Source organism: Nansenia antarctica, assembly GCF_963989245.1.
Source record: "Nansenia antarctica genome assembly, chromosome: 18".
NCBI lineage: Eukaryota > Metazoa > Chordata > Actinopteri > Argentiniformes > Microstomatidae > Nansenia > Nansenia antarctica.
Window position 1 is genome coordinate 21,043,106 of NC_137691.1, and position 27,940 is coordinate 21,071,045.

Sequence of the window (27,940 nt, forward strand, 5' to 3'; positions counted from 1 at the left end):
CACATGGCTTACAGGGGGAAGACATGACACACAGTGCAACAAGCTGTACTTCATATGATCATCAAATGTGTACCTAGCTAACTAGCTGCTCAGATTGTAAATCATAGCACTTTCCATCATAGAGCTAACTTAACTGCTGAGCAACAACATCAACACCAACACACACACAGGGTCCTACTGACCCAGGGTAACACTGACCCAGGGTCCTACTGACCCAGGGTAACACTGACCCAGGGTCCTACTGACCCAGAGTACTACTGACCCAGGGTAACACTGACCCAGGGTACTACTGACCCAGAGTACTACTGACCCAGGGTCCTACTGACCCAGGGTAACACTGACCCAGGGTAACACTGACCCAGGGTACTACTTACCCAGGGTAACACTGACCCAGGGTAACACTGACCCAGGGTAACACACACACAGGGTAACACTGACCCAGAGTACTACTGACCCAGGGTCCTACTGACCCAGGGTACTACTTACCCAGGGTAACACAGACCCAGGGTAACACACACACAGGGTAACACTGACCCAGGGTACTACTTACAACTTACCCGGGTCACTCTCCAGCTCCAGCCAGCCTTTGTTCATATTTGCATTCATACACCGTCTGTCGACATGTGGCTATGTGCTCTGCCAGTCCATGTTCAAGAGATTAACAGTAAAGCTTAATGTAACAAACTCAACACACTGGGAACAACTCTAATCTGTCAATCGTGTTAGCTAGCTAATGTTAGCACGTTCACTGGCTAGCCCCGGAATAAACACAAAAGAGCGACGCGTCTGTCGCCTTAACTTGCGTCATCGAGCTGCGACTCAGATGTTCGATGACGTAACAAGTAAAACACGACATGTGACCATCTGTGGTGCTTCTGTATACCAGTGAACATCACAAACACGAACACGATTACACAGACATGCGGATTCAGTCTGCGTATATGGGCAGAGATCTGTGCCACTAGAATCTGAATCTGAATTACTGACTTTGAATTTGAATTGCTCAATTTGAATAATTTGTTTTACTTTGAATCACATAATTTGAATTTGTATTGTTTAACTTGATTTAGTTTTTCAATTCAGTTATTCAAGTTATTCAAGTTAAATACAAATTCAACTTATGTGATTCAAAGTATTTTTTTTTAATTCAACGTCATTTTTTTCCTTCAAATTGAGCAATTCAAATTCAAAGTCAGTAATTCAGATTCAGATTCTAGTGGCACAGATCTCTGCCCATATACGTGAATTAACTAAAGGCTTAGTTACTTTACAAACACAAATGATGAGTCAGACCATAGTAGGGGATAGTAGTAGCTGAGTCTCTATTTAACGGACTGTTAATAACAGTGTTATTGCATTGGAGACATGATCATGTTCATGTTTCAACAGGCAGTCCCGCAGCCGTATGTTGTTTTACTCAGTGGAATCCTCTCACCCCTGAATGCCTTTGAGAAGAAAAAAATGGTTGGATGTGTATTTCATTTTATTCACGTTGTGATCATTTTCCTTACACACTTGTCAACAAAAAGCTAATAATGCTGATATATAACGGGATCGCACTGCTCTGGGTGGTTTGGCCAGAGAGGGTCGCCGAGAGAGAGACAGTCCGACAGATGTCGCCAGACGCGTTCTGATGAGCCTTCACTTCCCCGGCCGGAACCTTCGAGCGGGCTGTTGTCCCTGAACGCAGGAGGACACACTTTACTGTTACCCACAAAGAAACTGTGAGGGGGGAATTAAATAATAATACACTGTTTATCAAAAACAATTGATTGATCGCCAACTTTTGTTACCAACTGTGAGATTTCCTAAGGGAATACACAAGGTAAGGAGCTCGGTGATGTGAACCTGAAATGTATTTGAGTGTGAAATGTTTTGGGTTAACGTTAGCTAGCTAACTAGCTCTGTCCCCTGGACAATAGACGAATAGCGAGATTAGCCTCTGTTGCTAGGTCAAATAGCTAACAACAAGCGAACTGCGTAGCCAGTCAAGATATCTGAACACTAATGAGGTCAGCCACTGATAATGTCTCTGGAATAAATGGTAAAAAATATATATATACCGAGCTAGCTCAATTGGTGTTGTCTTCATCTGTTCCCATCGTATTACTCACAACGCTACATCTGAATCGCTCCATCGTTGTTACTAGCTCATGTTAGTTAGCCCCAACCTCATCCTGTCCACATCTGGATCCTGGGTTCATTCATGTCATCTTGCTAGACAGATATCTCTCATCTCGTGTGTGTGTGTGTGTGTGTGTGTGTGTGTGTGTGTGTGTGTGTGTGTGTGTGTGTGTGTGTGTGAGACAGATAGTGAGAGTGTGGGTGTACATGAAATGGAAGATATCATACGTCCTGAACAGTCATACAGATAATATTGCATGAGCAGTTCTGCAGGAGTGTTCAAATATGTAATGCTGGACATGCATGCATTATTGAAACCCCTTCGATGCTCTGTCAGTAGACATCATGGGAAGCCAGTAGGAGCTGAGTGTTCACCAGGAATACATCGGAGGATGGGCTCATTGTAAATGCATGGCATAAAGAATGGTATCAAACATGTGTGTACATACACAATATTATTCAGTGTTGCTTATTTCTTCTGGCAGATGTAAGCACATACTGCTTAAAATACCTCCGTTCAAGTCTACATGGTGAGGCTGCTCTCACTGAGCACTGGTTGTATTGCCAGCTAGAGAAATTGAAATAATGTTGATCTACGTGGTATTTCACCTTGGTCGTGAGGAGTACTTGCTAGGTTTTTTGTAATTGACTACACACTATTATCCAGAGTAAGTGCATTCCAACAAACAAGGATGCAGAATCAATCACACATTACAACCATTTCCTGTTTGTATAATGCACAACAATTGCATAGTGGAACTTAAACTCCAAAAACACTTTATTGGCTGTTTTTAAGACTTAACATGAGCTCTGTTGTAATTATCCCATTATTAGGACACAACACGAAGGCCCCGTTATACTAAGCCTAGCACACCCGCTGTGCATCAGTTTCATTAGCAGAAAAAGAGTGAGTGAATCTCTCGCTGTGTGGGTACTAGGTGGAGGCAGGAGGTCGTGACATAGAAACCTGCCACAGTCATTGTATAATGGTCTGAAGGAACAAGGTGTACTGCCTGTGTGTATATTAGTTCCAGGGAGTGAAACCATCCTCCATGTATTAGGTTAGCCTACAGACCTATCCATAAGGCACATTGGCACTGGGAAGTTATGTAACTGTACTTATGTAATTGTCTGTCTGTCTCTCTCTCTCTCTCTCTCTCTCTCTCTCTCTCTCTCTCTCTCTCTCTCTCTCTCTCTCTCTCTCTCTCTCTCTCTCTCGCTCACCCAGTCACACGTACGCACAAGCTATTTTCTCCCTTTTATATGGTTTGTTTTTTTCTCTTACAATTCTGTAATATGAGGTTTTGTAAGGAGGAAACGACCCTGAAAGCAATATTGCAGTGTAGCTGTACTATGCAGCTCTATTCAGCGTGTAGTATCAATATCAGTCCAGCGAGCCCACACCAACTTCCTTTTGTTGTGCATTTGGCAATTGACATAATGAACTGCTTCAAAGATGGGTTCTGATTTGTAACAGCACTTAAAGATCTGTAAAAAATGTTTAGCCACAATCTGTAGCCTAATTGGAAAAATAACAAAACGTCAACCCTGCCATATAAAGATGAGGGATGGGGAGAAACGTGCCCACTCAATTACATAGACACGACTAATGACATCAACATGGGGCATATATATATATATTTTTTAAACATTTTTTATTGGAGAGAAGTATACGCAAATAATAAAGTTTACATTCACCATTTTTTTTCCCACCCACCCCTCCTGTCCCACCCAACCCCACAATTGATCAGTCAGGAGGAAGAACAGAAAAGCTATTAAAATAGGAGACGGGTTGCCACTTTTTTAGAAAGCGCTCATGGCCCCGTCCATCATCCCCTCGATGCGGTGAAGTCGTCCTGTACCCTTAGCAGAGAAACAGCCTCAAAGCATTATGTTTCCACCTCTGTGCTTGACAGTGGAGATGGTGTGCTTGACAGTGGAGATGGTGTTCTGTGTTCTTGGGGTCATAGTCAGCATTTCTCTCCCTCCAACCACGGCGATTCGAGTTGGTGCCAAAGAGCTCAATGTTGATCTCATCTGACCACATCACGTTCTCCCAAGCCTTTGAATCATTCAGGTGTTCACTGTTCACTGGCAAACTTCAGACGGGCCTGTACATGTGCCTTCTTGAGCAGGGGGACCTTGCGGGCGCTGCAGGATCTCAATCCATTACGGTGTAGTGTGTTACCAATGGTTTTCTTGGTGAATGTGGTCCCAGCTGCCTTGAGATCATTGACAAGCTCCTCCCATGTAGTTCTGGGCTGATCCCTTACCTTTCTCATGATCATCCCCACGAGGCAAGATCTTCAGCCAGGACACTGAAAATGGGTCGTGGATGGGTCTTCCAGCACGACGATAACCCAAAACATATGGCCAAAGCAACAAAGATTAAGAAGAAGATGCACATTAAGAAGAAGAAGATGCACATTAAGAAGAAGAAGATGCACATTAAGGTCATGCAGTGGCCTAACCAGTGTCCGGACTTTAATCCTATAGAAAATCTGTGGAGGAGCTGAAGCTTCGAGTTGCCAAGCGACAGCCTCGAAACCTTAAGGATTTGGAGAGGATGTGCAAAGAGGACTGGACCAAAATCCCACCTGAGATGTCCGCAAACCTGAGATGTCCGCAAATACGTATTTCCCTTGATCAAATGCAAATCAATTTATAACTTTTATATAATGTGTTTTTCTGGAAAATATTGGTATGGTATGATATATGGCAGATATATCTATTTATGGAAGTCTCATGCACCTGTCTCGTTCGAGCGATTCAACTCGTATTATGCTTAACATCACCAAGTTCGCTCGCCAACCAAAGCACTTGATTACCGTTGATATAAACATACTATACTATTCCAAAAGCACAGTATGGGAGAACTTGGTGATGGTAAGCATAACTCAATCAGACATATTGCTATGCGCTCTCCCTGCTGACTGGTGTGTGTGCACTGCTCCGTAATACGTCTATATCACAAAATGTACATTTGATAAGTAAGTAAACTAGCTAAGTAAGTAATCTAGCTAACTATGATTGAAGTACAATCCAGTTAGAATTATAGAAGACCTAGTTGTGTTTTCCTGCTGGTCTCGCTGCCTGGGTTTGAACAGACTTTGGGATCAACTGCGTCTCCAGTAGGCTACATTAGAACTTTGCATCCTTTGAAACATAATGGCAATAGCATCATTGAAATAGTTAAGTTTATGTTCAACTGGAAAAGGTAGTGAGCACAGATTTTTGTGTTTTGACTTCGCTGGGAGTTTGTTAAAAATGCCTTTCCACCAAAGAACCGTGGAGCCGCGGTGTGTGAGCAGGCTGCCCGGAGTGTCGGTCACTCGCCGGGGGAAGACGGGGGTTTCATCGTGGTGGATGGTCGCAAACTTGTGACGCCTGTTATATTTTCTGCATTGGATGAGCTTTGCTGTCATACAATGATCAATCAATGTAGAATTATATTTAGGGATGCACGATATTATCGGCACCGATATTTATCGGCCCGATATTGAGGAATTAATGTTTATCGGTATCGGTATTTATTTTAAATGTAGCCGATATTTAAACCGATAATATGAAGCCGGAAATATTTCTGCTTCCGGTTTCCGGTTTCCGCACTCTGCTTCTGGGTTCCGCGCTCAGGCACGCAGTTTGTATAGACGAGACGCGAGCGAAACATGCCTTCCCCTGTGTGGACATTCTTCACAATTTCTAAGGCAGATGTTGCGTTTGCAATTTGCAATACATGTTCAACAAAAGTTCGGAGAGGAGGGCAAAGGGCAAAGAGTTACAACACAACGAATCTAATAAGTCACCTGAAGAATCACCATTGCAAGCACGCTGTATGGAAGGAATATCAAGCACTCGTTGTAGCAGAACACGTTAGCCCAGCCACGGAAAAAAAATCTGCGGTGCCTATTGAAAACGCATTTGAAAACAGCAGGAAGTTCACTCGAGACAGCTCAAAGGCTCAAGCCATCAATGAAAAAATAATGGAGTTGATGGCCCTCGACGACCAGCCTTTCTCTGTAATAGAAGATAAAGGATTTCGCCAGCTAATTTCACATTTAGAGCCCCGGTATGTACTCCCAAGTCGCCGCTATTTTGCAGACGTGTGCCTGCCGGCTCTGTATGATACAGTCGCCACACACATCCATAGTCTGATCGATACTAGCGTAAGCCAGATAAGTTTTACCACGGACATATGGACTTCTGACGTTAGTCCAGTCAGTATGCTTAGTTTAACGGCCCAGTGGCTGGATGAGGACTTCAATATGAAGAAGACACTGCTTCATGCGCAGGAGTTCTCCGGTTCGCATACTGCGACAGCCATCCGCGGCGCTTTTGAAACCATGTACTAGTGTAGCCTACTATGTGCCTTGTATCATTCTGTTTATCTGCAGACTAAGCAGCCATTTGGCACTAGTTTCTGTACAAGTTCTATACAACTTTTGGTTCTTTAAAAGTCTTTATTTTTGTATTGACTGATGCACAAGGTGCACTTTATTTTTGTATTGACTGATGCACAAGGTGCACTTTATTTTTGACACTTTTTTGATCTAATTACTCTTAGGTGAGCCTTTTTTGTTTTCATAAAAGGAGGCCAGATCTTGGCTAAAAAAAGCATTGTGCACTGTATAACAGATTCTGTTTGTTAGAGGAAATAATAAATGAACATTTGAAGACTCAGAAGTGTTCTCTTTGTTGTGTTAACAATAGTGATGTAAGTTAGATTTGGTGAGATCACTATGGAATATTAAATCATCAATCTTTGCTCACTACATAGCCTTTCTTACCTTCAGGTGTGCATGAACTACAGGTTATCAACTGTGAAATGATATCTGAATGGTCTTTATTGTCATTGATATAGTACAGGTACCAAACAACGAAATTTGGGAGGGGGAGCTCCCCTGGTGCTAGGAAAGAAAAAATAAAATAATAATAATAATATCGGTATCGGTATCGGTATCGGCCACGAGAAGCGGGTAAATATCGGTATCGGTATCGGTTGGGAAAAATGCATATCGTGCATCCCTAATTATATTGATCACTACTTTGGCTCATGTGGGTTAACTAAACCCTGGTCAGGAGGGCTGGGTTCAAAAAATCGATTTCCCGATTCTGAATCGATCTAATGAGCGATTATCGATTCATAAATCCCGAGATCGATCTTTCATGGGTTTTTTTGTTTGTTTGTTTTTCCCTGCTTGCAGCTTCAACCCGCAACGAGATCTCGTTTTGTCCTGCTCATCTCTATCGTCATAATTTTTACATCCGAAATGCACCCAGACATCTGCCTTTAAGCCTGGTCGTTGCGTGAGATGATACATTCTTGTAGCGCGAGATCTGGCCACGAGATCTCGTTGCGGGTTGAAGCTGCAAGCAGGGGGAAAAAAATAAAAAAAAACATGAAAGATCGATCTCGGGATTTATGAATCAATAATCGCTCATTAGATCGATTCAGAATCTAACTAATTTTTTGAACCCAGCCCTACCCACCATGTGTGATTCCATGGAATTTACACGGAAGGCTTAGGTGTGAACAGAAGCCTGAAGATTGCCTGGTCCGGCACGTAAAGGGTTACGTATGTCTGACGCAAGACGTTTCACGTGGAACAAGTTAACCAATCACAGCAAGTAGTTTCTTACATTGTACTTTTGCTCCGCTGCAGAGTTGGCTAGTTCACCCACATCACATCAGCCAAAGTAGTAATGAATATGTGACAGGGCATGGTTAAAAAGTCCTCAACTAGGGCAAAATCTTTTCTGTTTTTTCCAGATTATGAAAGGGTAGATTGTAAGCTTTAAAATGATGTGTCATACATTGAAATCTGAAACAAGTTGAAGAAGTAATGGATAGTTTAATGGTGATACCCCCTGAACCACCGTACTGAGATATCCAGCCTCAAACTTCTTCAGAGACGTTTTTCACAGAGGTAATGGGTGGGAACAATAGCTGGTTAACTCCACCCTAATCACTCCCTCAAGACAACCACACCCTCAAGACAACCACTCCCCCATTACACTACCTGTCATTACCTACCTGTCATCTGTCAGTGGGGTTGTCAGCTAACCCCCAGGAAGCTAAATTGCAGGGCTGACACGTTTAAATAGCTAAATAATAATAATAATAATTCAAGATTCATGATTCGTCATCATTTTATTGCCATGTGTGCCAAAAGTGTATTACGTCCCATTACAAGTACAAGAGAGTAAAATTCATGGCAATGGAAAAAATTAGGCAAGATACAATTGAGCAATACAATAATAGAATGGTAAAAAATAATAATGTTGTCCGTGTGCATGCATTTATCATTATAGTCCATAAAGCATCTAGTGGGACTTCGGCGTAGTTCCTTCCCATCCCATCTGGGCATCAAAGCTGTAATACAAAAAGAAGACAGTACATTTCAAATGATTGCCCACTGTTAACAACACCACTTTTACGAAATAGCCTACTACTATCTTCATAAAATAGAATAGCTTATACAATGACAAAGACATACCTGAAGTGCTGGTGACTCTCATCAAGGTGTCATCTCTCAGAACCTCTCACCTCCTCATTCTGTAACACAAATTTCAGGCACCAGATGACCAATCAAAATATAATGCAATATAAGGCTCTCAGGCATTCTGTACTTTCAAATATGTATTCTCCTTGAGCAGTCAACATCAACTATCAGCTATTTAGCTAGCAAAAACGAAAGCTAACTTATTTGCGAAACAGCGCCCCCGCCACCACGTCGGCGCAGTGCCGCAATTGCAGTTAGAAATGACAGAAATCCACCGTAGAAAATACGACTGTCAGAGTTTTGTTGAGAGCTGGAGGCGGCTAGAAATATGACGGAGGCGGCCGCCTCAAAATTCTCTATGCAGGAAAAACCCTGATTACCGTTCATTACAAAAGCATTTACTTTTCTATAATCTATTACATCTCTAACAAAGCTAGCTAGCTAGCTAACAAGCTAACACTTGTTTGGCTAGCTGGTACACACACACACTAAAATGGTGCATGAAACATACTGTACAGTATCTTGCATGTTTAGTAGGTCTGCAACAAATGTATTTATTCATTATGTTTTATCTTTGACGACGTATTTCTTCCTCCCACCATCTCATTAGTTTTGGAGAGGGGTGGCATAATTGTGGTGAGCAGTTTCAGTGGTTTGATAACTGATGCTAACAACGGCGCTATCTACCTTACTCACAAAACAACAAATAACTGTTTGGCTATCCTAAGTAAACAACACAAAATCCTAGTATACAACACATGTAACTCACTAAAACTTACCCAAGAACACAGCAGAAGGTCTGTCTGCAGACGACTGTCCCATGAAAGTGAACTGATGTGGAGATCAATGTCTGAAATCCTGTTGTCTTCTTGTCATCGTCAGATTCGGAGTTCGGAGTTCCCGTTATGTATAGTCCAATATGAAGGAGTTCATTAATTGCCCACTGTCGATATTTCTAGCGGCTTCATAAATTCGGTTTATAGCATTAGCTAGAGCATCCGCATCCATCTTGTACATTTGTCAACAGGTCCAGGTGGCTACTTAAATACAGCTGGAGTGGGCGTGGCTACACACACTGCCACAATAATACGAATAATACCCCCCACCCGACTTTGCTAACTAAATGTAGGTATTTAGTGAATGTAAAACTGTTGGATATGATATCGAGTGGGTTCTTCATCGCTTCGTTTGTCGTCCTATGCCAAAAAACGGAAAACAAATTTTTTCACAACAAGACTTGTTTGGCTCGATTGCGAGCTTTCACAATGGCCGAGATGGGGACCTATTAATCAAAACCTGTCACATATAATTCCACAACTGGATACTACTTCATTTCCAACCATAGTTAGCTAGATTACTTACTTAGTTAGCTAGCGTACTTACTTATCAAATGTACATTTCATGATATAGATGCATTACGGAGCACTCACACCATCTCCTCCCACAGCTGTCCTGCATCATGCAGGGAGAGAGCCCGCAGTGCAGAGCGCATAAGAACTGCCACAGACCCCGAATATCGCTACTACTAAATATAATTCCACAACTGGATACTACTTCATTTCCAATCATAGTGGAGGTATGATATATGGCAGATATATATTTATGGTAGGCCTATATGGCAGTCTCACACGCCTGTCTCGTTCGAATTCACGTTTACTACGACTAGTTCTGCATCCAGTTGAATGCATGATTCAAGTAGCTTGTGCAAACCCGGGAATGCCATTGACATGTGTGAAAAGGCGCAACACGGTAATCTAAGTGCATTTAGCTCATGTGTGTTACGGTGAAAATCAGTGGCGGACCCGGGTTAGGATTCCATGTAATTTACATGGAACTATGGGGCTTTATATTCTGGTTTAAGCTAAGATGGGGTTGGGCAGTGATATTAAAATGGGTGAGGTATCTGTAAGAAATAGGCTATTATTTTTAGAATCAATGGGTAAATGTATCGTAGAAATCCCAAAACAGCTTCACGAATTATGGATTGGGGCTTTAATGTGATGTTTGATGGTCCGGTATGTTATTCTAGGTACCCCTAGTGAGGATGTGCAGGTAATGCTCTCAGAGCCCCACGGGACACCATGTCTGAAGAGGCGGTCTCAGGAAGTGACCTGGATCCCAGCGTTAACAGCGAAGAGGAGGATTTGGAAGAAGAAGAGGAGGAGATGGAGGAGGATGAAGATGAAGATGAGGACGAAAATGACGGGGATGATGAAGATGACACTGTTGGTGAGTGGCCGAGATATGTTGTTCTGCCTTCTTACTTGACAACCACATTAGTCTGGTACTGCACTGAATACTGTGTGTGAAGTACTTATTGTCAATAACGGTTGCAAAGTTGCCGCTAAGAAAGCTGAATGCTTTCATCTTCTTTTCTCTATTTCTCTCAAAGTGAAGCTAATTTTCGCTTTTTTATTTGCATCTAAGGTGCAATTATAATCATTTAGTCAGTTAGGCCTACACAGTGTGAGGCAGCGTGCCAGCCTGTGTGTGATCCGGTACATCACAACATCCCACATTGTTACAGACAGATGGGAACATCTAAGAGCAGAGCACTCTGCTGAGAATGCAGGTCAGGGTTTCATTAACAGAACTATGGGATGATTAAACTCCTGGACTGGAGCTGCATCTGCTCTCAGCAGCACTCCAAAATATGTGTTCAATGCCAGGAATGTGAGAGGATGCCAGGGATAAGTAACACCAGGCAGGCCTCTCTCTCTCTCTCACACACACACACACACACACAGACACAGACACACACACGCTCACACTCACACTCACACACAGGATGTGTGTCTAATGAAGACATTGATGCATCTCTGGGGTCAGACAGTAGTAACAGAAAATGATCAGTATTGCAACGCAGGTAAAGTTATGTTATAAAATAAATTGCAAAACTCTTTTGATACATTTTGTTCTTTGGAACTTAGTCAATACTGTCACTTAAGTGTTCAGTGTTTTCTTCCAAATTGTATCCTCATAGAAAGTTATGCATAACGAGCTGACATATTGGTTCGTTTATGAGAATGTTAATGAAGTTCATAAAAGGTTGATTGATTCCTCTCCCCTCTCCCTCAGAGCGACCTGAGAGTGCCCATGGCAGTGCAGAGTCTTCCCAGGGCTCCCCCTCAGCTACCTCCCCCTCTGGAGAGTCTCCGTCTGAGCCCCCGTCTCAGCCCCCATCCAGGCCTTCCTCCCAGCCCACCTCCAGGCCTGCCTCTCGCTCTCACTCTGGCCCTGGCTCTCAACCTCCATCCAGACCGGAGAGCCCCAGCCAGGCCCAGCCCTCTGTTGGCAAAACCAAGAAATCGAGGACCTCTAAGTCTGCCAAGTCCTCCAAGTCTGCAAAGACTACCAAGTCCTCCAAGTCATCTAAGTCCTCCAAGTCCTCCAAGTCCTCCAAGCCCTCAAAGCCTTCACAGCCTTCACACATGAGGAAGAATATCAGGTACACTCACCGGGTTATGACGGTTTCTGATTGATATGACTGTTAAATCTACGTTTCCCTCCGACCCACTCTTATGTCTTCTTCTCCCCACAGAAAGCTGCTCAAAGAGCACCAGCTGGAGGCAGTAACCAAGGCTGCGCAGCAAGAGGAGATGGAGAGACGGAAGCGTCTAGAGCAGCAGAGGAAGGACTTCCCTGCACCACCTGTCGCAGAGTGTCCCACGGGTAAGAGTAGAGTATTGCCCTGAGCACTGTTCCGCCTCATCCCCAAACACTGCCATAACTGCACCATGGACCCACCTCAACATACTGGGCCTCTCTTTCCATTAGAATGGTTTCACTCCCTCTCATTTGTCTCTCCGTCTGTCCTCTCTCTCTCCACCAGGGGAAGCACTGTTGAGGTTTGGGGAGGTGGCTCAGGGGGCGTCTGCTGCCCCAGTCAAGCAGGAGGTGATCTGCCTGGACAGCAGCAACAGTAGTGGAGAGGAGGAGGAGGAGGAGTCTACACCCCCAGCCCCTGCTGCCATCAGAGACGGTGAGACGGAGCGCCACCACAACCCGTCCACATGTACATCCTCAAAGATACACAGGCGGCAGGCTAGATAGACAGGAATGTGAAAATGTTCCCACGTTAATGCTTTAATCTCACCTCAGTGTTTCCTCTACATGCATTTATTGGTGGCGGGCCGCCACGAATGAATTTCCTCCGCCACGAATTGATTCAGTCCACAAAAAAAAAAAGTTCTCAAAAAAAAACAAAAAAAAATCTGAACATTTTAGCTGATTAAAATATATCTGATCCTAGATCAGCGCTATAATGGATGTTGACTAAAAGTGCACCTAAATCCACGCCCATCTCTCTCTAACCGCTGATCCAAAATCAGATTAATGACATTCAGTTGACGACGTGACACAAGGGCTCCTGATTGGTCTAAATGTGAACTGTGGTATTATTGTTATTGTGTACAGGCCACCGTAGTGACATCAGGGGGGTATTCCATCAACATCGCTAAAGGGAAAATCCAGGTTTAGTCTGATAAATCTCGCGAGAGTTCTTAAAAATATCCAGGCATATTCTGATAGGTCTCGCGAGAGTTATCAAAAATAAGCCAGGATTTTCCTTTAGCGACGTTGATGGAATACCCCCCAGGTCAGGTGGGCAGGTTACGACGAGACAACAAGAGACCGGTATTGTAGAGCTTACAGAGCGAGTTAAAATAAAGACACTTACATTGAAATACAGAAGGACTCACGTGTATGTTTAATAGAATAACACGACATGGTGTCAGAAGTCCTGTAAGTGAGTGTTAAGAGTTAGATCGGCCGACAAGTGTCATTTGAGCTCGTGACGGTGAGAAGGGAGAAGAAAAGATGGATGCTAATGCTAACGCGGGAGCAGCTGCAGTCCAGAGAACGGCGCCAGTTTCAAGTGCTACGTTAGCAGACATTAGCAAGTCAAAAAACGATTCTTATGTGCCGTCACTTTAGCAACGACACAGTATTGTCAAGGGGAAAAGAAGGGGAGACGATTTTTTTATTGACAATGGAATTACATGCTGGAAAAACATGCAGCTAAAATTCAGGGAACATTTGGACAATAAGAGGCCTACTTCGTATTATATTATAGCTGATGATCTTTGTGTGTGTGTATGTGACTGTCAGTCACAAGTTTATATTCTGTATATTCATTATTATTATTTTTTGGCCATCCTCTAGTTTTGGCTGTGATTATAAAAAAAATTAAAAACCGTTGTTTTGAGCGCGCGTGCGCGTTTCATGCGCGTGCACGCGGAAAAAATCGCGCGCGCGGTCACGGCCATCCGCCACCATTGTAAAAATTCCTGGAGGAAACACTGCACCTGCCATAAAAGACGGAGCATGCCAACTACAAGCAGCATGGAGTCAGTTATTGCTTCAGGGTTGATGTTCTGGTTAACCTCGCACCCGACTAATGCATCTGCTTTGACCCTGTGTCTGTCACACCTGTCACACCCGCCTTGACCCTGTGCCTGTCACACCCGCCTTGACCCTGTGCCTGTCACACCTGCCTTGACACAGATGTCATTGAGCTCAGCTCTGGGGACGACTACGCGCTGCAGATCAGTAGCGAGTCTGCCAACGAGGACGAGGACGGCGACGGCACGCCTGGCACAGAGGAGAGCAGCGGGGCGCACGTCAACGACGCGCTGAACCACCCGGACGCCCAGGGCCGAGTGCTGGTCAACATCAACCACCCAGCAGAAGAGGAAGACCTGTATCTGGCACCACAGCTTGCCAGGGCAGTCAAACCCCACCAGGTACACCCAGCGTCATGGGAAACAGAGTCAAGGACACTCGACAATCAATTTCAGATTTTCTCTTTTTCATTCTTTCATACCCTCCTGTTGCTCTCTCGCTCTTGTCTATGAATGTCTCAGGTTGGTGGAATCCGGTTCCTGTATGATAACCTGGTGGAGTCTCTCGAGCGCTATAAGAGCAGTAGTGGGTTTGGCTGTATCCTGGCCCACAGCATGGGCCTGGGGAAAACCCTACAGGTCATCTCCTTCGTAGACATTCTGCTGAGACACACTGGAGCACAAACTGTGCTGGCCGTTGTCCCTGTGAGTTGATCCGCATCTGTTCAATCCATATCCCAACCATTATAAAAAGCCAGACTATGTTTGTGTGTGTGTGTGTGTTTGTGTGTGTGTGTGTGTGTGTGTGTGTGTGTGTGTGTGTGGTAATCTTTCCCTCTCTCTCCCTCAGGTGAATACACTACAGAACTGGTTGGCAGAGTTTAACTTCTGGCTTCCATCCCAAGACGCCCTGCCCCCTGACAGTGACCCCACCATTGTCACAGCCCGCCCCTTCAGAGTCTACATCCTCAACGATGAGCACAAGTGTGTAACATACCCCAGCTGTGTGTGTGTGTGTGTGTGTGACTGTGTGAGTGTGTGTGTGAGATACATTGTATATCCATGAGGTAGACCCATAACACAAGGCTGATGGTTGTGTCTGTCCTCCAGAACTACGGTGGCCCGGGCTAAAGTTGTGGAGGACTGGTCCAGAGACGGGGGGGTGCTGCTCATGGGCTATGAGATGTACCGGGCGCTCTCCTTGAAGAAGAGCTTTGTGACAGGCAAGAAGAGAAAGTCCAAGAAGCCCGCCGGGCCCGTCATTATTGACCTGGACGAGGAAGACAGACAGCAGGAGCTCATGAAAGGTGAGTAGTGGTGACAGGGTCAGGGCTAGGACGGACCAGGGGATCTGGTGTAGAATGACTACGTCACTCTCTAGACTACGTCACTCTCTAGACTACGCCTGTGCAGTGTGGCTAACCGTAAAGATTATCGTATCTCTGTTCATTGTACACTTTCTCAGTCTGTCATTTCTCTTTCTCTCCTCCTCCTCCTCCTCCTCTCTCTCACCTACACAGGTATCGAGAAGGCCCTGGCTCGGCCTGGTCCAGACGTGGTGATCTGTGACGAGGGTCACCGCATTAAGAACTGCCACGCCAGCACCTCTCAGGCCCTGAAGAACATCCGCTCGCGGCGTCGCGTGGTCCTGACCGGCTACCCGCTCCAGAACAACCTCACCGAGTACTGGTGCATGGTGGACTTTGTCAGGCCCGACTTCCTGGGCACGCGGCAGGAGTTCAGTAACATGTTTGAGCGGCCCATCCTGAACGGGCAATGTATGGACAGCACGCCGCAGGACATGCGCCTCATGCGCTACCGCAGTCATGTACTACACAGCCTGCTGGAGGGATTCGTCCAAAGGTGAGAGGGGCACCCACCCTGTTAGAGTTGAAGGGAAAGTCTTGGGGTAGTTTGAACACAATTGCCTCTCCTGTTGTCTCTGACTCTCCTGTTGTCTCTCTGCCTCTCCTGTTGTCTCTCTGACTCTTCTGTTGTCTCTCTGCCTCTCCTGTTGTCTCTCTGACTCTCCTGTTGTCTCTCTGACTCTCCTGCTGTCTCTCTGACTCTCCTGTTGTCTCTCTGCCTCTCCTGCTGTCTCTCTGACTCTCCTGTTGTCTCTCTGACTCTCCTGTTGTCTCTCTGACTCTATGGGCCCTATTATGCACTTCATAAGTCTTAAGCAATAAGACGAGGCGGTAGATCTAAACTTAAGACGTGGTCAAGGCCACTTTGCTATTATGCGTGCGGTAGTGGGCGCCTAAAACCCGGCGCTAAGCAAAGAAATTAGTCATGGGTGTGTTTTGGGCGTCTTCTCAATCAACCCAATCAGCGTGCCAGGTGCCATTCCCTTTAAGAACCGGCTGCGTTGAGTCATTAGCGCTATGCTATTATGGAAGTCCTAAGAAGGAGGTCAGCGCGCTTCTCTGCCTCTCCCTTCTGAAATAAAGCATTTATACTGTGACCGTAATTTACGTCTTGCCGTGGAGCCACGTGCGTGTTCATGTGTGCCCACATGCATGCGCAAACCGCGGAGGCGCGCTCGTGTTTCAAAACGTGCATGAAGTCTAAACTTCAAACCACTTCTTAGCGCTAGGAGCAAAGTCAGATCGCATAATAGCAGGGGCGCCTAGTGCACTTAATTAACATATGAACACTCCCACAATGAGTAATATATGCACGGGAGTATTACGTCTTATGTGTGGGCGCCTATCGACACCGGCATAATAGCAGTAGCGCGTATGAAGCGCATAATAAGGGTGGCGGTAGGTCTTAACCTGGCGGTGCGTCTTAATTAAGACTTAAGACGGCAAGTTAAGAAGTGCATAATAGGGCCCAGTGTCTCTCTGCCTCTCCTGTTGTCTCTCTGCCTCTCCTGTTGTCTCTCTGACTCTCCTGTTGTCTCTCTGACTCTCCTGCTGTCTCTCTGACTCTCCTGCTGTCTCTCTGACTCTCCTGTTGTCTCTCTGACTCTCCTGCTGTCTCTCTGACTCTCCTGTTGTCTCTCTGCCTCTCCTGTTGTCTCTCTGACTCTTCTGTTGTCTCTCTGCCTCTCCTGTTGTCTCTCTGACTCTCCTGTTGTCTCTCTGACTCTCCTGCTGTCTCTCTGACTCTCCTGCTGTCTCTCTGACTCTCCTGTTGTCTCTCTGACTCTCCTGCTGTCTCTCTGACTCTCCTGTTGTCTCTCTGACTCTCCTGTTGTCTCTCTGCCTCTCCTGTTGTCTCTCTGACTCTCCTGTTGTCTCTCTGACTCTCCTGTTGTCTCTCTGACTCTCCTGTTGTCTCTCTGACTCTCCTGCTGTCTCTCTGACTCTCCTGCTGTCTCTCTGACTCTCCTGTTGTCTCTCTGACTCTCCTGTTGTCTCTCTGACTCTATGGGTTTTGTGTGTTGTGTTTGGTCGTCGTCCCCCAGACGTGGTCATGACGTGCTGAGAGACCAGCTGCCTTCTAAGGACGAGCATGTGATCATGGTGCGGCTGTCGCCCCTCCAGAGGGCGCTCTACTCTGAGTTCATGAACCGCTTCAGAGAAGCTGGCAACAGTGGCTGGCTCGGCCTCAACCCGCTCAAGGCCTTCTGTGTTTGTTGTAAGGTGAGGCTGCTCTCTGCACCCCTGCTGTGGGTTTAGACAACCCGCTCAAGGCCTTCTGTGTTTGTTGTAAGGTGAGGCTGCTCTCTGCACCCCTGCTGTGGGTTTAGACATCGAGTTTGATTGAGCCCTGACGTAATTCCCCCAACCTTTTAAAGGCACATAATTGGGAGTTGCTTGACATCATATGTGACCTCTGTGTCGACTCCCTCCAGATATGGAATCACCCTGACGTCCTGTACGAGACCCTGCAGAAGGAGAACCTGGCCAACGAGCAGGACTTAGACCTGGACGACCTCACCTCAGCGGCCAACTCCCGATGCCCTGGCGCCGGCCTCAAAGGCAAGGCAGCCGACTGCACCAACAGCAAAGTAAACGTCACTCTACCAGCACTCAACCCCATACAGGAGAGAGCCAACCAGGTCGTCACCTATGAATGGGTACGTCATAACACCACTATACACCCACAGGCTAGCAATTCCTATGGAACCTCTCCTCCTCTGTGAAAGTCAATGTGTTGTCACATACTGTTTAGCTGAAGAGGACTTGTTGAGCTGGTGTGTGCAAGAGCGAGACCTCTCAATTGAATAGCCTCCAATTCCATTAATCTCTCCTCAGGCAAAGGATATCATGACAAACTACCAGACAGGGGTTCTGGAAAACTCTGCCAAGATGGTGCTGCTCTTCCATTTGATCGATGAGAGTGTGAGCAGAGGAGACAGGATCCTGGTCTTCAGGTTGAAGCTCCTCCTCAGTCTGACATAGCGTGATTCGTTTTAACACTCCGTACCACAACTACTGTATCTAAGTGTGTGTGTGTGTGTGTGTGTGTGTGTGTGTGTGTGTGTGTGTCTAACAGCCAGAGCTTGTCCACCCTGACGGTCATTGAGGACTTTCTGTCCAGGAGGCCCATTCCGGGAGGAAGAGTCATGGCAGACAACCACAGCCAGACCTGGGTCCGCAACATCAACTACTACAGTGAGTTATCTGGTCCTGTTCCTGTTCCTATTGCAGCACTCATAAAGCAACCTCTCTCCTCGACACTCGGTCTCTGGCTTGTCATCTTTTTCCCCCCTCTCCCCTGATGAGATTCTCACACTTATCACATCAAAGCGGGCAACCACATGCCCTCTTGATCCCATCCCCTCCCCTCTTCTCCAATCCATTTCCACCGACATCCTTCCTTACCTTACCACCCTAATCAACTCCTCCCTATCCACAGGATCTGTCCCAGCGGCCTTCAAAATAGCCAGAGTCAAGCCCCTCCTCAAGAAACCTACCCTTGACCCATCATCTGTCCACAATTACAGACCTGTATCCCTTCTCTCCTTCCCTTCCAAAACCCTTGAACGCGCGGCATCTAAACAACTGACTGACTATCTCCGGAAGATGGAACACTTAGACCCCCACCAATCCGGCTTCAAGGCTGGGCACTCCACTGAGACTGCGCTCCTTGCTGTCACAGAAGCCCTCCACTCTGCCCAAGCTTCCTCCCTCTCCTCTGTTCTCATTCTCCTTGACCTGTCTGCTGCCTTCGACACAGTCAATCACCAGATCCTTCTCTCCATCCTCTCAGAACTGGGCATCTCTGGCACCGCACACTCCTGGTTTTCTTCCTACCTGGCGGGCCGCTCCTACCAGGTGACCTGGAGAGAATCGCTGTCTTCTCCACGAACCCTCTCCACTGGGGTACCCCAGGGTTCTGTCCTAGGGCCCCTACTTTTCTCTCTCCACACCAAGTCTCTTGGCTCAGTAATCTCTTCACACGGGCTCTCCTACCACAGCTACGCAGACGACACTCAACTCTTCCTGTCCTTCCCCCCGTCTGATGTACACGTGGCAACCCGTATCTCTGCATGTCTCGCTGACATTTCAACTTGGATGGCTGACCACCATCTCAAGCTCAATCTTAACAAGACCGAGCTCCTCTTCATCCCCGGGAAAGCCTGCCCTCTCCAAGACTTCTCTGTCACAGTGGAGAACTCTACTGTAACCCCCTCCCTGACAGCCAAGAATCTTGGAGTGATCCTGGATAACCGACTATCCTGTGCGGAGAACATTGCAGCAACGGCTCGCTCCTGCAGATTCTTCCTCTACAACATCAGAAGGATACGACCATTCCTTACCAGAGAGGCAGCGGAACTCTTGACCCAGGCACTGGTCATCTCAAAATAATAATAATTTAATAATAATTTTGCCATTTAGCAGACGCTTTTATCCAAAGCGACTTACAATTATGAATTACAGGGACATTCCCCCTGGAGTAACTGAGGGCTAAGTGCCTTACTCAAGGGCACACTAGTAGTGGTGTGGCTTCAGGCGGGATTTGAACTCACAACCTTCCGATCCCAAGTCCAACTCACTATCCACTAGACCACCACTACCCTACCCTATCTCCCGCCTGCATTACTGCAACGTACTCCTGGCTGGTCTCCCCGCCTACGCCATTAGACCTCTGCAGCTCATCCAGAACGCTGCTGCACGTCTGGTATTCAACCTCCCCAAATACTCTCATGTCACCCCTCTCCTTCGCACCCTGCACTGGCTCCCGGTAGCAGCTCGCATCCGATTCAAGACCCTGGTGCTTGCATATCAGGCAGCTAAAGGGACAGCCCCTGCCTACCTAAAGGAAATGGTAACCCCCCAAACTCCAGCCCGCTCACTCCGCTCCTCCACCTCGGCTGGCCGACTGGCCCCACCACCTCTGTACAGCAGTCGGGCTGCCCGATCACGTCTCTTCACAACTCTGGCTCCCCGCTGGTGGAATGAGCTCCCCACGGCTGTCAGAATGGCAGAGTCACTACCCATCTTCCGTCGTAGACTGAAGACCCACCTCTTCAGGTTACACCTTAACTGCTCCTCCTGAGACATCTTCTGCCCCTCAGCACTACGTCTCCTAAAGACGTCCGCTTTCCCCTCTACTGTGTCCCTAAGAACTTCTGTCGCCCCCTTTGTACTGCTTCTCTGTTCCTCCAGTATAAAAAAATAAATAAAAAATAAAAAAGTTTTAGAAGAAGGTGGTAGAAGAAGGTTTCTCCTTCTATCAGTGGCCCCGGGCCTGAGCTAGATTACTCTTCCTGCCACGAATGGTGGACTGATGATTCACTTGCTTAGCATTCAAATGTATTGACTGTAAGTCGCTTTGGAATAAGGCGTCTGCTAAATGCCAAAAATGTAAATGTAAATGTAACCTCATGAGTGTGACCCTCCTGTGCTAGCCTCTACTGTCATTTTGATCTCTCTTTTATTACTACAATCATGATCTGGTCTAAAGAAACTACTGTGAGTGCTTGCCTGTTTCTATAGCAACCATTCCTTTTTCTCAGCCATCAGAGATTGTTTTATTAAGTTATACTGCCCCCTACTGTACCCTACACCTCATCCAGTACGATATGTTTGTCAGGAATGATGAGGTGAATCTGTCTGTTTGGAACTCCACAGGGTTGGATGGGAGCACGTCTGCCTCAGAGAGAGAGAGGCTCATCAACCAGTTCAATGATCCAGAGAACAGCCAAGCCTGGCTCTTTCTGCTGTCAACTAGGTAACGTATACACTGCATTCCTCTCACAGCCAAGCCTGGCTCTTTCTACTGTCAACTAGGTAACGTATACAAGCCTGGCTCTTTCTACTGTCAACTAGGTAACGTATACAAGCCTGGCTCTTTCTACTGTCAACTAGGTAACGTATACACTGCATTCAGAGAACAGCCAAGCCTGGCTCTTTCTACTGTCAACTAGGTAACGTATACACTGCATTCAGAGAACAGCCAAGCCTGGCTCTTTCTACTGTCAACTAGGTAACGTATACACTGCACAGCCAAGCCTGGCTCTTTCTGCTGTCAACTAGGTAACGTATACACTGCACAGCCAAGCCTGGCTCTTTCTGCTGTCAACTAGGTAACGTATACACTGCACAGCCAAGCCTGGCTCTTTCTGCTGTCAACTAGGTAACGTATACACTGCACAGCCAAGCCTGGCTCTTTCTGCTGTCAACTAGGTAACGTATACACTGCATTCCTCAACCAAACCAAAAACAATGTCCACTCACACTAACATTTACTTGCACACATGAAATCAGCCATTCATATTCACACCATCACACAAAATCCCTTACACACAGGTACAATCACACCTTAGTCAGTTATGTGTGTGTTATGTGTCTGTTATGTGCCTCGCAGGGCGGGATGCTTGGGGGTGAATCTGATCGGGGCGAACCGTGTGGTGGTGTTCGATGCCTCCTGGAACCCCTGTCATGACGCCCAGGCGGTGTGTCGTGTGTACCGCTACGGCCAGAGGAAACCCTGTCACATCTACCGCCTGGTCTGCGACTTCACCCTGGAGAAGAAGATCTACGACCGGCAGGTCTCCAAACAGGGCATGTCCGGTAAGAGAGAGAGAGGGCGGGGGGAGAGAGAGGGGGAGTTTTACGATGGGGAGTTGAAATGTGAATGGCTCAGTATATGGGCAGCTCAGTAACACACATCCCTGATTGGTTGTGTCCAGACCGTGTAGTGGACGACCTGAACCCGGTGCTGAACTTCACTCGCAAAGAGGTGGAGTCCCTGCTGCACTTTGTAGAGGAGGAGCCGGACCGAGCCAAAACCCCTCAGCCTCCGCCCCATGAAGTCATGGAGACAGTCATCCAACAAGCCTGTCAGCTCTACCCTCACCTCATCTCTAAGGTAGGTTTTTGACTGGTAATATTGCTGTAATAATCTTGCCTGCCTTCAGTGTGAAACTTGATCTGTCTTTTCTTTTTTAATCTTTATTTGTACTGTATTATGTTGTAATGTGTGTCTGTAATTTGTGCCGCTTTCTTGGCCAGGTCTCTCTTGTAAAAGAGGTTTTTAATCTCAATGAGACTTAACCTGGCTAAATAAAGGTGAAATTAAAAATTAAAAAACACTGCACACGTACGGCCTATTACTCGCTCATGTTCTAGACAGTCCCACACACTAATGAACATCTTGATCTCTCACTCACCAGCCACCCTTCCATCACGAGTCTCTCCTGGTCGACCGGAAGGAGTCAAAGCTCACTAAAGCAGAGAAGAGAGCTGCCAAGAAGAGCTATGAGGACGAGAAGCGTGCGTCTGTGCCCTACTCCCGCCCGTCCTACGCTCACTACTACCCTACCAGTGACCAGACCCTCACCAACATACCAGCGTTCAGTCAGCGAAACTGGTTTGTGTCCACCTGACTGACGTCAAATCACTCCAAACCTCTTACCTCTGGTGCTATTTCACCACTAACGTATTTCACCACTAACCTCACAAATATCTCGACAGGGCTGCAAGCCTGGTAATGCAGGGCTAAACAACACCAAATAAAAACAATTATGTTTAAACAGTAACCTTCAAACTCAACCAGGCCATTTCAAACTATTTGCTGTATTTATAGAAAGCTCTCCTCCTACTCCATCAGAGTGTGTATCTGATGTTCTACTCCATCAGAGTGTGTATATCAGAGTGTGTATATCAGAGTGTGTATCTGATGTTCTTGTGTTTTTTAACCCATTGCCATCAGGCGTCCTACAGCCCGGCCTGATGAGAAGCCCGTGGCCAGCGTCCGGCCCGTCCAGTCAACTCCAATTCCCATGATGCCTCGCCAGGTGCCCATGGGCATGGCTGGCTCCAGCTCTGGGGTCAGCTTCCCTGTCAACTACCTGCAGAAGGCTGGGGTGTATGTCCAGAGGATCATCACCTCAACTGGTACTGAAACACTCAGAAGTGCTTTGAATGCTGTCGGGCGTTAGGATAGACAGGTGACATTTTGGCATCGTTCTGACGTCATCTGTTTTCCTTTGAACCCTCAGATATTGTGATCCCAGGAGCCAACAGCACCACTGATGTTCAGGCTCGTATCGGTGCAGGAGAGAGCATCCATGTGATCAAAGGATCCAAAGGTAAAGAAACACCTTTTCTTTTACATGTGCTAATACAGTAGTTTAGACTTATTGACTGCAAGCAAGAATTATATTTGTGTTCAGTAAACTGCATCAATAAAGGCCTATCTTTCTTCCCCACAGGAACCTATATCAGAACCAGTGATGGGAGAATATTTGCCATCCGCTCTGGAAAGATCAGCAGAGCAGCAGAGGGGGGGTCTGCTTCTTCCAGAGGTGCCGTATACACTCAGAGCAATTCTATTACTTCTATTACTTCAGTCATTTAGCAGATGTTTTTATCCCAGTGCAGCAGAAAGTCATCTAAGTAGCAGTGGTCAAACAAACCCTAGGAGGAGGGAGTGTCTAAAGAGGCACTGGTTGTTGACATGAAGGTCTTTGTAACGGTGAGACTGTCTCTGTCCTCCAGAATCCCAGGATTCCCTGCTCCACTCTATCAGCAACGGCTGTTCTTCTCCCGCCGAGCGGCAGCGCCTGACTCCAGACAGCGAGACGCGCCCCTCCACCCCGGAGAGCCCAGAGCTCCTCAGAGCGCTCAGCCGCTACGCTGTCGCCTCGGACGCTGTCTCCGCGGGAAACGAGTTGCCGCCTTCATTGGAAGGGCTGGCCGACGCAGGCAGCACGCAGCACGGTCACACTGTGGACCTCAACAGGCAGCTGGGAGACGACATCATCGGCGCCGCCCTGGACCTGCGTGGCAGCAAACGCAAGATGGGAACGTTCGAGAGCCGCGGCAAACGGGGGGCGGGCAAACGCACAAGTGCAGCAGGGCGGTATCCCAGCCTCTCCCTAGGCAGCGGGCTTGGTTTCCCCCCTGTAGGCCTGAACCCTTCCTCCCTACTGGGAACACTGGGGCAGATGAACCACCCACTGCTGATGGCTGGCAGCACGCTGGGAGACCTGCAGGCCATGTTCCCCACCGCAGGGACAGACCTCCTCAACCAAATAACCACAGGAAACGGGCACCTACCTTCCTCCTCTTCTTCGCCCTCTTCCTCCTTCTCCTCCACTACCACAACCATGCCCATGTCCTCTGCCCCATCAGCCTCCACTTCGTCCTCCTCCTCCACCTCCACCACCCTGGCATCTGGCTCTCTACCCCCCTACATGATGAACCCTAGTATGGCCAGTCTGCTGTCCTCAGGCTTCCCTTTGAACTACAATCAGTCCCTTCTGTCTGAGCCCAGAATGTACCCCAGCTCTCTGCTCTCTGGAGCCCCCCCTAGCTCTGCTGCTTCCGGCTTCCTCTCCCACTTCCCCACCTCCCCCTCCAGCCTCCTGGGGGCAGCGCTGAGCCGGCCAGACACACACCTGGCCACAGAGAATGGGGGGAGCAGCTCTGATGATGATGTCATCGAGGTGACAGGACAGTAGACACTCTAAGACCTCAAGGGATGACCGGCAAAACTCCCTACACACACACACACACACACTACACATCACACACACACACACATGGACACTCCCATGCCGTGAGCGAGAGAGAGGGAGCGAGTTGTACCTCAATGTGATTACCAAGACAAAATAACAAATCCGTATGCTGAATATCTTAGTGACGAGACATGTTGCCCGAGTTCAGCCTGAGTACCATTGAAAATAGGAATGAATTTTTGTTGTAAGGGACCAGTTGAATCTGACATGGGACTTCCAAGCACTGCCTCCCCTGCTCTATCATGTAGCTTGGCTTGGCCATGTACTTATCCCCATGACCACTGAGGACGATGTTAGCAATTGGAGCGCTTGCATTCAGAAAAGATGATTTTTATTTCATTTTATTTTGTTATATGGTTTTCACTTCATGGTGCCATGCCGAACCATTCTCTTTTCATTGTTAAGTACAGTGTGGCCTAGGATGATCAGCCTGCTTTCTACTTACTTTATCACAGCTATGTTATCAAGCCAATTCAGCTCAAGTTTAGAGAGACAAGCTGTGCTTGAGAGTGCAAAGTAAAAAGAAAATATCTGGGCTTGCACAATTTGGTTTGGGTCGGCACGACAGTGTGAAAAGTGTATTAGATTCATTAGCTATTTGATAGACATTGTAGCATCCCCTGTTGGGAAGGATGACAATACATGTGACCTGGATGTTTTGATTATATAACATATTGTTGATATTTTGTAAATGGTGGTTATAATCATTGTTTATATCGAGAGGTCAAACTGTGCAGGGTTGGGTTCAAGGGAAAGGATGATGGTTTGATAATGTGTTATTACAATTACACACATACAATGATACAATTCATGACAATGACCATACCCTCAGATTGGTGCTGATGGAACCTATTTCCTTTTCTTTTTTCTCTTTTTTCTTTCTTTTTAAAGAGAGACCTAAAAACTCAAATGAATGTATTTTCATGTTAGCCTTTGATAGCACAGGGGCTGGGACATGGGTTCGGACAGCGTGTTTATCTTTTATGTTTAGCCTTAAATGACACAATGGGGTCTTGAATCTCAGCATTTACATTAGTCCACCCTTTACACTCTGTTATCAGATCAACTGAGCATCCAGACAATTTTTACAACCCAAGCCACAACCACCAGTCAAGCAACATGTTAAGACTTATATTACACTGAACATGTAGGAGTGATCATGGTGGTATTATACAATACAGCATGTCTGGATGTATACCATCAGATGGGTATGTAGCCACAAACCTCCAAACAAACAGCAACGGTTGTTCATTTTTTCATGAAAGCCACCAAGAACTGCTGAACTAAGGAGAAGGTTGTGTGATGGCCCTGCCCGAGGGGAAGCACTACGGGAGGGGCAGCTTGTCTCAGTGGTGTATCGCTGACTGCACTGCAGTGTCAGTAGCTTATCTCAGTAGTGTATCTGTGTAGCGCCACAGTACTTTGGGACTTATGTCTGTGCTGTTCTCTGTGGTCTGTGTAACCCCATTTTAAGTTTGCCGTTCTGTGATGTTGTCATCTTGAGGTCATTAGGTGAGGGCATGGTTATGTTTCTCAGTTGAAATTGTGATTTGCAATGGACATAGTTCTCTGAATGCACCACAGGTGGTAACGTTACATTAGAGATACTGTATCAAACTATTTACTTTCGATTTCCGGTGTAGTCTCTCTTCAATCTTCCTCCATATTCCTAGTTGTTCCAGGTCTTGTACCTTTTTTTGTTTCCCTCCTCAAATACCTAGTTTTTCTACCTACAGCCTGTTCCTAGTCTATCACATCATACAGTACATTATTTTTCTCAGACTCGTATCCCAACTTCATTCACATGTTTCCAAACCTCCAATGTATGCAGCAATGATTCAGCCAACCATGTAATCTTAAAACAACCATTTTTTAAATCTGGGAACTCAAACTTCCTACAGACAACACCCCCTTTCTGTCAACATTTATTTACTGTGCTTATTTCTTAAGTGACATTGTAATGTTTATTTTTTATAAGTAACAATGTTCTTTTATAACTTGATAATATTAGCTCACCTCTGCTTGTTCGTTACTTATTTCAATGTATGGATTTACCAAAATTATTTATTTATAATGATGGAAATAAATTCATCTGTGTTTTTTATTTTTGTACATTATACTCATTTTTTTTTTATTATTGATTATGTTTTTGTCTGGTTAATCTTTGGTGTTGATGGTGTCCAGAGATATTTGGGCTGTCATCCCATGTATCCAGCATAGAGGAGAACAGAAAGTGACTGTGTTCTTTTAACAGACAATAAAACACATCTCTTGCTGTATGAAATATGTGTATATTTCACTGACATGGATTTTTATGGTCTTTGCTTTGTATGTGCTTCACAAGTCTCATCTGTTTACAGGCTATGATGGCTTTTAGAATTTGCCATCTTGAAGTCTTAAAATAAATGAAGAAATGTCAGTGGGAGGCCTGTACTCCTGTACTGAGTATTATTACCCTTATACCAAAGTTAACAGGAACACATACATCATGTATTATGCACTATACAAAGCCAAATGCCAAATATGCCAGATGTATTTATTAAAATTGCATCAAAATATGTTACTGTTCACTCAGGGCCGCTTGGGAGATATGCGAGGCCCTGTGCGAAGTCAGATTTGCGAGGCCTTTTATAATGTTTTTTTTTTGGTAACTTTTTTATTTATTTTTTTATTTTTATTTTTATGATGTAGGCTACTGTTATAACCGCGCGACACGCACGCACCGATATATTGCAAGAAATGCGCTCACATGCTGTGCTGATAGACAATAGCATATCTACTTATTTAGATAGTTTACAACCATGTTTGTTTCATTTCAAACCTTTTATACTCGTAAAGGATTAGGATTTAGGATAAAGCAGTCATCATACCCAACATTAAATACGCACAAGCCATTATTGACATGAATAGAGATGTTACTCACCACCATGTAGGCCTATCCTTTATGTTGAAAAGCTTACAGCAAAAGCAAAAAGACATGTCCCGTTTTTGAGAGTACACAAGCCACGTTCTTTCTATTTTTTCCCCATTTGGTAGTTTTCGGAGAACTA

At 46.1% G+C, this 27,940-nt stretch overlaps 2 protein-coding genes across 2 annotated transcripts in view; one reads left to right on the forward strand and one right to left on the reverse strand.

Annotated features, from left to right (window-relative positions):
* bap1 (BRCA1 associated deubiquitinase 1) overlaps positions 1–670 on the reverse strand; it is an 8,731-nt gene extending 8,061 nt beyond the window's left edge. The window contains exon 1 of the mRNA XM_080548389.1: positions 558–670. Within this exon, the coding sequence (XP_080404515.1) occupies positions 558–606 (49 nt within the window). The 5' untranslated portion in view covers positions 607–670. The remainder of the gene's footprint in view (positions 1–557) is intronic.
* A 1,068-nt stretch (positions 671–1,738) lies between these two features.
* Positions 1,739–27,109, forward strand: rad54l2 (RAD54 like 2). The gene is made up of 22 exons (XM_080548208.1): positions 1,739–1,825; positions 10,657–10,856; positions 11,706–12,075; positions 12,169–12,299; positions 12,514–12,609; positions 14,133–14,371; positions 14,492–14,674; positions 14,820–14,953; positions 15,080–15,276; positions 15,490–15,832; positions 17,382–17,559; positions 17,772–17,996; positions 18,175–18,293; positions 18,416–18,534; positions 20,998–21,097; positions 21,734–21,939; positions 22,059–22,237; positions 22,542–22,738; positions 23,081–23,265; positions 23,370–23,459; positions 23,583–23,675; positions 23,869–27,109. The coding sequence occupies exons 2-22, from the start codon at positions 10,709–10,711 to the stop codon at positions 24,831–24,833; spliced, it is 4,497 nt and encodes a 1,498-aa protein (XP_080404334.1). The 5' UTR covers positions 1,739–1,825; positions 10,657–10,708; the 3' UTR covers positions 24,834–27,109.
* The last annotated feature ends 831 nt before the right edge of the window (positions 27,110–27,940 follow it).